The 13,005-nt window shown below is 34.4% G+C and overlaps 1 protein-coding gene across 1 annotated transcript in view; it reads left to right on the top strand.

Annotated features, from left to right (window-relative positions):
• LOC136558342 (formin-like) overlaps positions 1-13,005 on the top strand; it is a 122,717-nt gene that overhangs the window by 99,064 nt on the left and 10,648 nt on the right. Inside the window, exons 14-15 of the mRNA XM_066552721.1 lie at positions 9,442-9,493; positions 12,591-12,740. Of these exons, the coding sequence (XP_066408818.1) occupies positions 9,442-9,493; positions 12,591-12,740 (202 nt within the window). The remainder of the gene's footprint in view (positions 1-9,441; positions 9,494-12,590; positions 12,741-13,005) is intronic.

Consider the following 13,005-nt stretch of genomic DNA (forward strand, 5'->3'; position numbering starts at 1 on the left):
CAAATTCTTTGCTCTGAACTTTCTGACAGAAACTGTCAAATATCCACTTTAATTCTAGTATAAAATGTTCACTCTGTGTCATGGCGCCAACCACCATATGCTGGAATAAAGTCAGTAACCAGCAATAAAAAAAGGCAACGTATGCACCTTTGAAACAGTACAAGCAATCAACAGTGAGAAAGGTCTATATAAATCTATGGAGAATTAATCTCAGCTTTGCCACTATCCTGCTGTGCTTTTACAATGAGACTTTGCTCCCGACCACCAGAAGTGGCTAACTTTGCAGAGGAGTGTATCCTAATGAGGGGAAAATGCAGGGAAAACAAAGCAGTGGCTTTTAACCCCCCACCCCCAAGGTTTGGATCACCTAGAAGAGTGTGTCCTAGTGTGTTCAAATGTGTGGGGCCACTACACATCACGGATTCCTGTATTTTAGCTGATCATGTGAAACCAATCTTGACTGAGCTCAATCAGCAGAAATAACTCGAGCTTCATAAATCACTGTTATCATTCCACAGAAGGAGGCTTTGCTGTGGATTTTCTCTCCTCAAACTTTCCAGGCCACAAATTTCACACAGCTTTTCTGAAATTAGTTTAATTATATTTGTTTAATTATTCATTCTTTACCCAACAGATTAGCAGTTGGTTCACTATCAATTCATTTTTTCCTCAATAGTATTCGTTCTTTTTGAGATGACCTACTTCTTATTGGCTTTCAATAATGATTCAACTATTTTTAAACATGGTCCTTGGTATAAGAATGGGCCAATTGAAAATTTTTACTTCTGCTTACAAAAAGAGATTGTAGTTACAGATAAGCTGAATAGTTAGTTTTCCCAGACACAGAACAGATTGGATTTAACCTTGCTCTGAAAGGATTAGAACTAATTTTTCAGTTCCGTAAACTCTTTAGATACAGTTAGTCAGAGATTAATCTTGTAATTAAAACACAACATTATAGGTGTTTATTAGAAAGAAAGTAGAATTAGAAAATGTATCTATCTCTCTAGTGCTGAGTATTAACATGCTTTAAAAAATAGTTATTATCTGGATCACCAAAGTGTGGGAGAATGTGAGATTAATTTCTTGGTTACATTTTAACAGAATGGAGTTTCAAATAATTTAATTGAATGAATAAAATTGAAAAATGCAATGCTAACTCTTCTTTTGTAATTAATGCCTCCAGAATAAAGGAAAATAAGATTAGGGTTAGTCCTAGTTTTAATTAAAAAAATTACTCTTTTGTATGGAAGCTAATTTTTGTTTAGTTTAAAAATCTTCTTTCACAAAATACAATAGAAGAAAAGAATCATACTAAGAAACATACATTTTAAGAAATAAAAGAATTTATTAAAATAAATACAACTTTTTTTTTCCTTCATGGTTAGCTTTAATGTTCTGGTAAAATGACCTTCAACACTTTGTTCTGGCACATTTATAGACAGCATTATCACTTTAAAAAGAAAACATAATTTCCTAGGTTTTTTATTACCTATGATAATAAACACTTTCTTGAATGTGTTGCTTGAGCATGTTCTGCTGGTATTGTGTGTCTCTCTGTGTGTGCAAGTGTCTGTAATTCATTATGTTTTCATAACATTAAAAATACTGAATCTAATATTTAACAATTTCTATATGGTAAACATTAATTTTTTTCTTGATGCATACCTAATATACAGATTGACAACTTATATTCCTGGTAACTTGTGGGATATTTGTTTGTTAAGAAGCTTTCCAAGACTGCACAGAGACTCTTTGTGCTGTAGGAACATTTATACATTCACATCATTGGATGTGGGTTTCTTAGTTAAAAAAAACTTTTGCACCACTGCAGAGGAAAATAAACTTGTGAGAACTGTTTCAGGGAAGGGCGATTAAGACCTCATGGCAGCAAGTGTTCTAAAGATTGTTTTGAAAGGATTTAAGATGTCTATACCAGTATTTAAACTGTCTAAAAAAAAATGGCGTAGCCAAATTCCGTGTTAAAAATGTGATATATTTTCATTTAAAGAAGAGATAAAAGAAACAAAGCTCATGTGATCACACTGCTTTTTGATTATTCCCCAGCCAATAATTTTTAATGCATTGTCCAATTTTTACCAAATGTGACAAGGTCAAAATTGGTTAGAGATCCTGAGATATTAAGCTCTTAAAATCTCAATAAAAATACGTGGCTAAATAGACAAGAGTGACCTTATTAGCCTTCCAGGGAGAGCAAGGCTGTATCATGAACTCACCCCTTAATTAAACATTAATGAATCCATCTGGGAACTAGCCGAAGTACAGACCCACAGTAGACCCAAGTTTCATTGATTCCATTCTCCCAGGGCTTCTTGTTTAACTGAAAGCATAGAGAAAAAATCTCTTCCTGGGCATGGGACTGTTTTATGCGGGGATTTTTTGCATTGTGATAGAAAACTGTATTAGTCATTCAGTCAAATACTTGCATAGAATTCCCAGGCTGTCTGTTGAATTCCATGAGTTTATAAAGCCTACCAATTAGAAGTTAATAACGGGCTAAAGACAGTTTATCAAGTAATACATATTAGAAAATTATTTGCTAGGAAGTTGTGTATAGAACATATATGTTTTTTCACTATTTCTGAAATGCAGCGTTTTTATAAGGCAAAAAAGCACCAGCATGAGAATGGTGGACTGTAGTCATTGGAAATAATTTGCGCTCATATTCAGATTTGAAATTTAATACAGTTCAACAGTAAAAAAAACAAGAAAATATTTTACACTGGATGTATTCTCTCATGTTTGCTCTGTTTATATATGGAATCAACTAAGTAATAAGAATTCTTTTGTTTAGAACTAAATTAAAAGTAATACTTTTTCTTAAAATACAGAGTTATATTAGAAGTAACTCAATATAAAAATATAGAAGTAGGACAAAATTCAGGTTTTATGTATAGCTCTAGACAGATAGATGTTTCTCGAGAATATCTCTTCCTAGATCAGGACACACAGCTCCTTTAGAATTTTTGAAACATCATAATTTGTGAAAAATTTAAGATTATTCAGAAAACTTGCTCAATAATTAGAATTAAAAGTACAAATATCTGAAACTGCAAAATTTTTTTTACTGTGAGTACCTAATTTCTGAGGACTTCTATTCCCTCTGCTGCTAAATTCTTTTTTATATAATATGTTTTGAAAAAGTAAAACTGTTCTAAAATTAGATTCATTCTGTAGGAAATTAAAAACTTCATCCTAGTAACATATGACACTAGAGTAGAAAATTATTTTCCATGTCTTTAACAATTCCTAGGCCCCAATTTTCATACTGAGCACCCAGACTCACACTTGTTAGTCATACCATGTTTTTAAAAAACAATATATTCCAGGGTTTCAAAATTTTACAAAATTAAGACAATCCATTTTCTGAATCTACATTCTTTTGCATTCATATGTGGATTTTTGTTAATACTTGTTTATTTGCACTTGACATTTTTAAATTTGTTTAAAAGATGCTATTAATTTTATTTCCATTCCTTTAAAATTGACATTTCAAGAAAGCAGATTCTGGCAGTGTCAGGTATTAAAATACAATTTCACAGGTTATATAATATAAATTATTTTATAACATTTCTCATGTGTTCTATTCTTGGCCTTTTATGTAGAGCCCAGTCTTTTTCTAGACAGTGAGATTACACTAAGAATAAAAAGATGAAATGGGTATTGATGATATTTATGAACACTTTAATGAATTGTTAGTTACATGCTGTTGGCTTTGCTATCATCAGCAAGAACAATAAAGCTTCATACTGCATTGAAAACTACAGATTGTTTAACATTCTGGATCAAGTTGTTGGACCTTTACTATAATAAAAAAAATAGCTATAGTCTTGATTATTATGTATTTAAACAGCCAAATTATCCAATTTGTCTAAATCTCAGGATTCATCTCCATGGCTGCATGATTACTCTGCATGGCTGTGTGCTGTTGCGCTGGGTCCAGCTGGGATGGAGTTAATATTCTTTGTATCAGCTGGTGTGGGATGTGGTTTGGGCTTGTGGCTAAAACAGTGTTGATAGTACAGAAGTGTTTTGGCTATTGTTGAGCAGCACTTGCACATTGTCAGGGTGCTCTCTTTGTCCCACTCTGTCCCCTCAGTGATAGGTGGGTAAGAGTTGGAAGGGGTCACAACCTAGTTAGCTCACTCAAACTCAGCATTCCATGCATTTAATGTCATGCTCAGCAATGAAGAAGAGGAAAGGATTTTGGGAGAGGTAGTATTGCTCCAAAAGCAGTGAGGCATCACTCTGCCCTTGCATCACTTCCGTTTTTTTCTTCCCCTTTTCTTCATATTTTGAACTGCGTTTATCTTGACCCATAAGTTTTTCTCATTTTTGCTCTCCCTATTGTCTCCTCTATCTGACTGAGAGGGAAGGGGGAAAAGTGAGTGAGTGGTTGTGGGATGCATAGCTACTGGCCACAGTTAATCCATGATGATTCTAAAATAGCAGCCCTTGGGAAGAGGTTTAGATTGTTTGTAGTAGTTCTTTGCAGCTCAGAGAAATGCCATGTGCTAGCAAGTGCATCCCTACAAAAATTTTCTTTTCCATGATACTACTTTTAGGTCAATATGGCTTGAGTCAAGCATTTCCTAAAAATTAAATCTGTTCAAAAATTTTCAGTGTTAACAGATATATTGAAATCAAAACCAAAGAAGGCTTATTTCATCCCACTCTAATCCTGTTGGTCATAGTACTACCATAGTGCAGTGTGCTAGTAGTTTGAACACATCAAGAATTTTGTTCAGAAACAGAAAAACTGTATAAATGCAGCGCTTTTGATGATCCTCTGTAGTCGTTTTGCCCACCTAGGACACCTTTGAGATTTTTCTTCCACCCTCCAAAATCCCTGATTAAACAGGGTTATTAAACAATTTCTCTTGCATGACAGTTGTACTTGAGGGTAGAAATAGATCTACTACACTTCTAGCCTGGGAGCCTTCTGGGTTCCACTTCTGATACCCAAGTATATCACCAGTGATAATATCTAAGAGATTTGGATCTCTGTTTTCAAATGGTGATAATGCCTTCAAAGCATGGTTCATGCTTTACAAAGACCAAGAAAATAAGGTCAATTGTCACTTGTTCTCCTAACTTGATAATGTCCTAGAATGTGACTTTCCTCAGCTTGGGAAAAGATAACCTCTTGGGGGGTATACTTTTCTTCATCTGCCATTAAATCATGGGTTAGTATGTTTCTAGGATGGGTTCATGTTTTGGCTACATTTCAACATGCCTACCTAAGAGGTTTTTAGTTTTGACTAATGAGGAAGGGGGGTTCCCGTGAGACTAGAAATGTCATAATAACATTTTGTCACTGTTTTAACAGTCTCTGTCCAGGCTTTTATAAAGCTCCAAGAGGAATGTCAGTAGGGGTTTTGTTTTGGTTCATTGGTTGGTTTTGTTGTTTACTTTTAAGGTTGAGTTTTGGTTGGGTTTTTTTTTTTTGTCTATGTCTTATAGATTCTGTCTTAATCTTAACTGTGATTGATTGGAAGACATGAGTCAGAAAAGGCATATCTCCCTCCTCAAGGGGAAAAAAAATCAAATACCTTGTTTTAGGGTGGTGTTTTTCCTATGCAGAAAACACTATAATTTACAAAGCAGTCTCCTAAAGTTCTTGAAGCATATATTTTTGAATCACAGAAACTCAGCCTTGGAATATAAAATTAAGAGTTCTGATATCTCCACCCTAATGGGTAGTTGTTACAGTTTTGTAATTGTGGAAATTTTCAGTGCTTCAAAATGCTTTAAAAATTTGTAAAACTTTATGCATCAGATCTTTCAATTATGAAAGTAGAAAAATACTGAAAAACAAAATAAAAGCTGTAATGTATCCAGCTAAATCAATACACTTGAGTGAGTTATCATTCTTAAGTGCATTCATATATTTAAGGTCTGAGAGAAATACCAGAAAATTTGTTTAGTCAGACTCAATGACTGGACTTTTTCACTAGAGGGGAAGAAGTAACTGAGAGATGTTTGTGTAGTTGTGGCGACCCATTTTTCCTTGTCTTTCTTTGTCTTTCCCTGCACTTTTCTTAGTGCATCATCATTCTCTGGTTGCCTCTGTTAGTTACTGACCTTCTCAATTTTCGTCTGTGCTGGTATCCAGTATTTTCTTTCCTTTGCTCTTTAGAGATCTGTTTCATAGTAGCCTGATGCATGAAGAGGTATTGGCTCTGTTGTAACTGGAAGCTGCTGTGCATACATTAGACCTGTTAAAAAAATATTTTCTGGTAATTTCTCATTTTCAATATAGTGTTTCATGGACTCTTCCATCCTCAAAAAGTAGAATATTTAGAAAGAATATATTGGAGAATTTTTTTACCATTTCACTCTAATACTACTTCACTTTTTAAACTGTTAGAGAATCATGAATCTTCATGTTGACATCTGCATTTCAGTAAAAGGAAGTCATCACAAATACGTGATTCATAAGGCAAATTCATTAGATCATCCATCTCATGTATTCAAAGATATCTGAAGGCCCAAATTTTATTTTTGTCCTTTTCTCCCTATTTAATATTGGAGTGAATTTGCTGTGGAGCTTCCTGTTTAGTTTCCTCCTAATGGAAATTAGTTTACAAGCACCAAAACCTACCTGCAAACCAAAACAATCCTCATTAAATGGGGAATACTGAGGAAATTTGCTTCAAAAACATCCTAATCAAAAAGCTCATGCCATTAGACACTGTATTTCAGTGTTCACTGCAGTCAGATTTTCTCTTATACAAGAGTGATATCAGGTGTCCATTTCAAACAAAATGTGCTGCATATAGTGGGCTATAGGACATTTGCCACAGCAGGTCTGGAAGTTAAAAAGCTTCTAAAAGCTTGAGCAAAGAATGAGCAGGTTCTTGAAGAAGAATCCATTGAGGCTTACATTACAATGTCATTCAATGCAGGAAACATTTTGTACGAGCTACAGAATCTCAGAGGCAGAGAGTTCACTTAGGGAAGTGTGTTTGCCCTGGTCCGTAATTGTAATTGAGCACCTGTTTCAGTGCCTGCCAGGGACAGGATAATTAGGCTGGATGAATCCCTGTGCCAGTCTGATATGGCTGCTAATATAGTCTTAACTTGATGAAACTGAAATCAAACACGTGGTCTAAGGGTGGAAGGATTACATCATTCCACTTCTGCAAAAAGCAAATCCTATGCAAGCAAATATGGTGTTGCTAGAGAAATTTAAAAAAAAAAAAAATTAAGTTACTTCACTTATGTAATTCATATGAATTGTCTTCAGTAACTCCACAAATTAGACAAGGATTGATATCTTGACTATGGGGCTTTGAAGGCTCTCCTGAGGAAATGACATTGTTTCATAGAAACCTATACTGACAGCATTGATTGTGCTAGTCATTGCAGGTTCTGGAGGGGGAGGAAAAGAGCAGGATATTTCAGATTTTGAGTGGAAAATTAGCTAGAAATTTTATGGACAATAAGAGAATTGCTCTAGTTTCTTGTCTTACACATTATTAAACTTGTTATATGGAGTCGTTCATTTATTTTTTTAACAAGTCTCAACATCTACATTTCAAATAAATGCTTTTAAACAATTCCTGGGTGGACATGTTTACAGTTAAAAATACAGAAAATACTGCTTGCCCTACAATACAGCTATTTTCTTCCTTCCTGTTTCGCCTTTTATTGGTACACAAACACTGTTATATTAATGTAGGCTCTGTGTGTTTCTTCCTAAAAGTCACACTTATTTTCTACTTTGTATAAAAAATTAAAACTTCTTTCCACTATCTTTCCTTATCCTGTTCTTGCAAGATTAAAACCAGTAAATCCAGTCTTGCCACCTAACTATAAATGTATAAACATGTTGTCCTTGTTAGTTATTGTGTTTCATGTGTAGGGACCTGAAGATACTGTTTCTGTTGTTGCTGGGAATGTAGCTATGTTGGGAAATTTGCCGTATTTAATCTTCCATCTCTTCGAAAACCAAAAAGAAATTATTAATGTAATAATGAATTGTACAATTTTATACATAGTTCAGCTTGTGTAAATAATTTTATATCATTATGAATCAGTAGAATTCCAACCTGTGTTTTCTGCTTTTAATGGTATAAAATTAAAATAGTGAATTAAGTGTATTGGGTTAGCTTCAGGCAAATTTTTGGGACCCGGGCAAATTTTTGGGGATAAATCAGAGCTGCCCTATATATTTCACTTGCAGCTGTCTTGCCACTAAGATTTGAGATGGAGAAACTAATCATATAGAATTAATTGCTTTCCCTGCAAAGGGCACACAACATTGTTTCTGGCTATTGGCCACATTGATATAATAGGAATAAATATCTCCAACACACTTACCCAAGGCAGGTAAATGTATGAGTTGAGGTTAACTTGTTTTGTTAACAGCAAACGTGCTGAAGCAATCAAGTTTTATTTTCCTTTTAAACTATCATAGTACAAACCTCTTTGTCAGTAGCTTTATAATGAAATGGAGTTGTTCAGGACCAGTTTCTCAATGGCCTTGTCTGTAAACTCAACTTTGTAACTGTATTTCAACCAGGCACTCCTGTGGACTGAGATGCAAAACGATAAAGTTCTTTATTTTTGTATAAAAAAATGTCTGAATTCTGTTTATATTTACATTACCACTTACAGGATTATTTTAATATGGAGTAGGAATGACTTTTCAACAGTAGCATTATTTTATATAGGTGGTATTCTGCTGGAGCTGAAGTTGCTCTTCTGTATTAAGAAGACTTGAACAACAAAAACTAGTGGTTTTGCTTTGAGTATCCAGGTCAGGAAACATTTCCAGTAGTAGAGAATGTGTATCTTTTGAAAATCAAATCCTTTTAAGTAGTTCATGTGAGCATTCTGTAATAGAGGGGCTCAGATTCACTAACCATATTTCAAATTCTTGGCTGATTTTTCCAAAAAAACCATGTACATGCCATACATTTAAAACCTACTACATGTGTTTTCACTTTCCAGCTTCCAGAACAAAATGTGATAGCTCTAAGGAGCAGTTGGTGCTAACTATGTTTGGTACCTGTTCAATTGCAGTTGAACTTCCAGTCATTTATGCTGTAGAAACACATTTAAATTTATAAGTTCTGACCTGCAACAATAAAGAAACAAACATTAAATATTTTCTTTTTAAAAAATCTGAAAGTGAAGTTTAATTATTTACATTTTATTCAAATTATGCCTAACACTATATATTATTATATGGATTTTAAATTACTTTCCAAATCTAATACACTTTATTGGTACAGAAGAAAGATTCATTGTATACAAGAAATATGTAAAAATTAAAAATTAGCAAGTGTTTCCTACTTTTTTTATACTTAGTATACAAACTGTACAGTTTTGTAAAGAAGAAATATTTAATCTGTGGGGTTTCTAAAACAGTAAGACAGTAATTTATACCTTTAAAATGTTTCTCATTGGCAGCTAAAGAAGAACGGAAAAAAGAAGAGAACAGTTTGGAAAATGCTCAAAAATGGTAAGATTTTTGCTAGTGTTCTTTAACAGTTTATTTTGATCAAAGATATTGTTGAACTTAGGAATTACATTCAATAGCAAAAAGGATCTGCATTTCATAGAAGTAATATGTTTCCTGAACAACTCTTACATAATCTTCCAGGAAAAACTTCATTTGTGTTTTTATCCAAACAGTGTACTGTGCTTGAGGTTTTGATAATTATCAGCATTGAACTGAATGAGGCTTTTATAGAAAAGATAAATAACTGATTAACTACTTTATAACATAAAAATGTATTTCAACGTCACTGGACATTATGAGCGCTTAGAATACAGCACTTGGTCGCCTAAGAAGCCATTGAAATCCCAGTGTTTTTATTGCTTGAATATTTGTGCCTCACTTAGGCCAAAGGAGTCAAAGTATAGAAAAAGTGAGATTGATTTATAGATTGATAGTAAAATATTCAATAAGTTAATGTTACTAATACATTGTGTTTACCAAATTGTAGTTTTGTGACAGTGAAACATCCATCTTAGCTATGGACCTGCTAGAAATAAACTGGGGTAAATTAATTTTTCACTTCCTATCAATATTTTTTCTTCCTGGTCACTGAAGGCAGACCTGTGGTAATTTGGATTTTAATTGTACTTTTCACAGACCATACACACTCCACCCGAGACACCTCAGTTAGTTTTCCTAGGCAGTCAGGAAGAGGGAGATAAGGGGCACTTCCCAAATGCAGTTCAAGTCTTAGGTGAGCTGCTCCCATCTGCTTGCAGAAGTTACCTAAATATTGGCTGAACAACTGGCTGATGGCAGCTGGGGCTTTACCTCCTCATTTCAAGTCTCTGACTGGCTCTACTTAGCTGCAAACCTAACTTCCTTGGCACAAAGCTCCTTCCTATCCTACCTGCTTTGTGGCCTTTCTAGAGTAGAATAGACTCTCCAGGGTGTGGAGCTGCACCCAGTTTTCAGCTGACTTAAAGAATTAGTTGTCCAACACAGAGTTTGGGGTTTTTAATTGCTAACTGAGTATTCAGTATTTTAAATTACTACTTTAGAAAGGCAGAAAGTAGTCCAGGAAGCCAGATTAAGGTGGGCGAAAGCAAAGGAGTGCTAATGGGGGCTCATGAAGAAAGGAAGAGAGGATGCAAAGTGTCAGGATGAAGGCAGAGAAAGATGGTGCAGGATTTCAGGATCCCGCCTCTGTATGCTCCAGCAGGGATGGTGAAGGGCTCTGTTAGGTAGAAGAATGCACAATGTACCTGGGGCTGCTGTTACATGAAGCAAACCTGAGAAGAGTCTCTGTTCTTGCTGCTCTTGGTGAAGCTATCCCAGTGAAAGTGCTGTGAACAGCTGAGGAGTATTTGGCCCAAGTGAACGTAATGCACGTGACATTGCCCAGTACCATAAATGGTTTTAACCACATAATTTTGACTAAGGTATTTTATTATTTTGAGAGTTTGAAAACAAAAACATTTTGCACAGATATTTAAAGCGGTATTTGGTTTATTTGTTTGTTTGTTTATTTTTCTGTTTCTCCTCCTAGTGTCACTGCAAGACCCATTAACTCTGAGTGTTATGTATGGCCCTATATACACATATTTCTTTCTGATTGTTTAAATATGGAACATCAATTAATTTGAAATATAGTTAAATGTTTCATGCAAAACTTAGCAAGAATGTAAAAGGTTAAGGTTATCACATATGAGGATTTAAAAAAACTATTATTTTAATAGCTTACCTTGAACAGTATGGGATATTGCACAGCATGGTTTCTATCATTAAAGTGTCAAAAAAAAACCCAGAGCGTATTAGCTCATGTGGATAAAATCCAAGGTTCTTTGTGAAGTAGCTCGAGCATATATTGCTTTATTTTAGATAATATCTGTAGTTTTTGATGAATACTTTATATTCTTCAAACCAAGCTAAAGAGCTTTAATTTCAAACTAAGTCAAAAAATCTTGAGCCTAACCTTGTATTTCTGTATGAAAACATGCAATGTGGACTCTGCAAATGTAAATATAAATGAAGAAAGATGCCAAAGCTGCATCCATTGTTCATGTAACAAGTTGAATGGCTGGAGACTCCTTACAGGTCTTCAAAATTATTTATTTTATTTTCAAAATTTACACCTCCGGTGTTTAGATTAAGAACCGATTTGCAACTCTAAAGAAGAATATAACTTTCTTCTGATTAAATAAAATTATTATTCCAGGAAATATTACTTATTTTAAAATATGTTGTTACCGTTGCTTTTAAATTATAGCATTATTTTTAATAAATATCACCAAATGTTTCAGGATTGTTGCATCTACTTTGCAGAGAAAAGGGATTCAACTTTAACAAAAGTGAACATACTTTTATTTATATAAGTACCTAGTTATGAGAGTTGTTCCATTTTATGTATACAAAGCAATGTCATAAAGTTAAAAATGCACAATCAGTTAAAATGCTCTTGGAACTACTGTCTGTAATAAAAGAATACTTTGAAAATGTCCAGCTGTATAGTAATTCAGTAACAGCCACATTATAAAATCTTTTTAAAAGCATTCAAATACTGGCAATGTATTTTTGTAAAATTAATTGTTTATTGACACATGTGGAAGGAGATTATTTTCAGTAAAACTTTTGCAGAATTACTATTGGCACTGTCTGTGGCTTGGTTGTTGCTACTCCCAATTCTCCCTAAATACTAAAAGACTATCTTCAGTCAAACTTAGAGATTTTTTTCCTGACTTGGTGTGTGGCTCTTCCAGAGTCCTTCAGTAAAGTTAAATGGGAGAATAGGATCTTCATGGAGTGCAGCAGAATAAAATAAATAAATATATTACAGCATTCCCTGTAAGGCAAGAAGTTAAGCTTTTCTCATTATAATTGAACACCCATGATTTGCCAGTGCGACATCTCTGTGGTGGCTTGTGCATCTGTAAGTTACCCTCCTAGAAAAGAGGTGGGTGTTGGAAGGTTAGTTATACTTAGCAAGAATTGCTGCTGTGATTTCCAAGGCTAAGGAGAAGTTATGGTAATTGCCAGCCTTGACTACTGAATCAGAGAAACTGTTTCCCCAGTGGGCTTATGTGTTGACTGGTTTCTTTTCTTTCCCCCTGCCTTGCAGCTTTGAAGAAACAGTGGGATACTTTGGGATAAAGCCAAAGCCTGGTGAGAAGGAGATCACACCAAACTACGTTTTCACAGTGTGGTACGAATTCTGCAGTGACTTCAAGACCATTTGGAAACGAGAGAGCAAAAGCATTTCCAAGGAACGGTAAGGTTCTAATAAAGTCATTAATACCATTTTAGATGTCTGGGAAACTGCTGCTTCTCAAACCCAACAAATTATACTCCTATATTTCACAGGCGTCATTGTTTACTTTCAGATCTAATGGACATCAAGGAAAGATTATTCCCTCAGGGTGCGTAGGAAAATTCACCAAAGGCATGCTGTCCCCACAAAAAGATAAACACATATAATCTGATAAATTACACTTTTGTAACCCCTTCCAATTACTAGCTAGTAAAATGAAAGGAGA

This window comes from Molothrus aeneus, chromosome 6 (genome assembly GCF_037042795.1).
Source record: "Molothrus aeneus isolate 106 chromosome 6, BPBGC_Maene_1.0, whole genome shotgun sequence".
Taxonomy (NCBI): Eukaryota; Metazoa; Chordata; class Aves; order Passeriformes; family Icteridae; genus Molothrus; species Molothrus aeneus.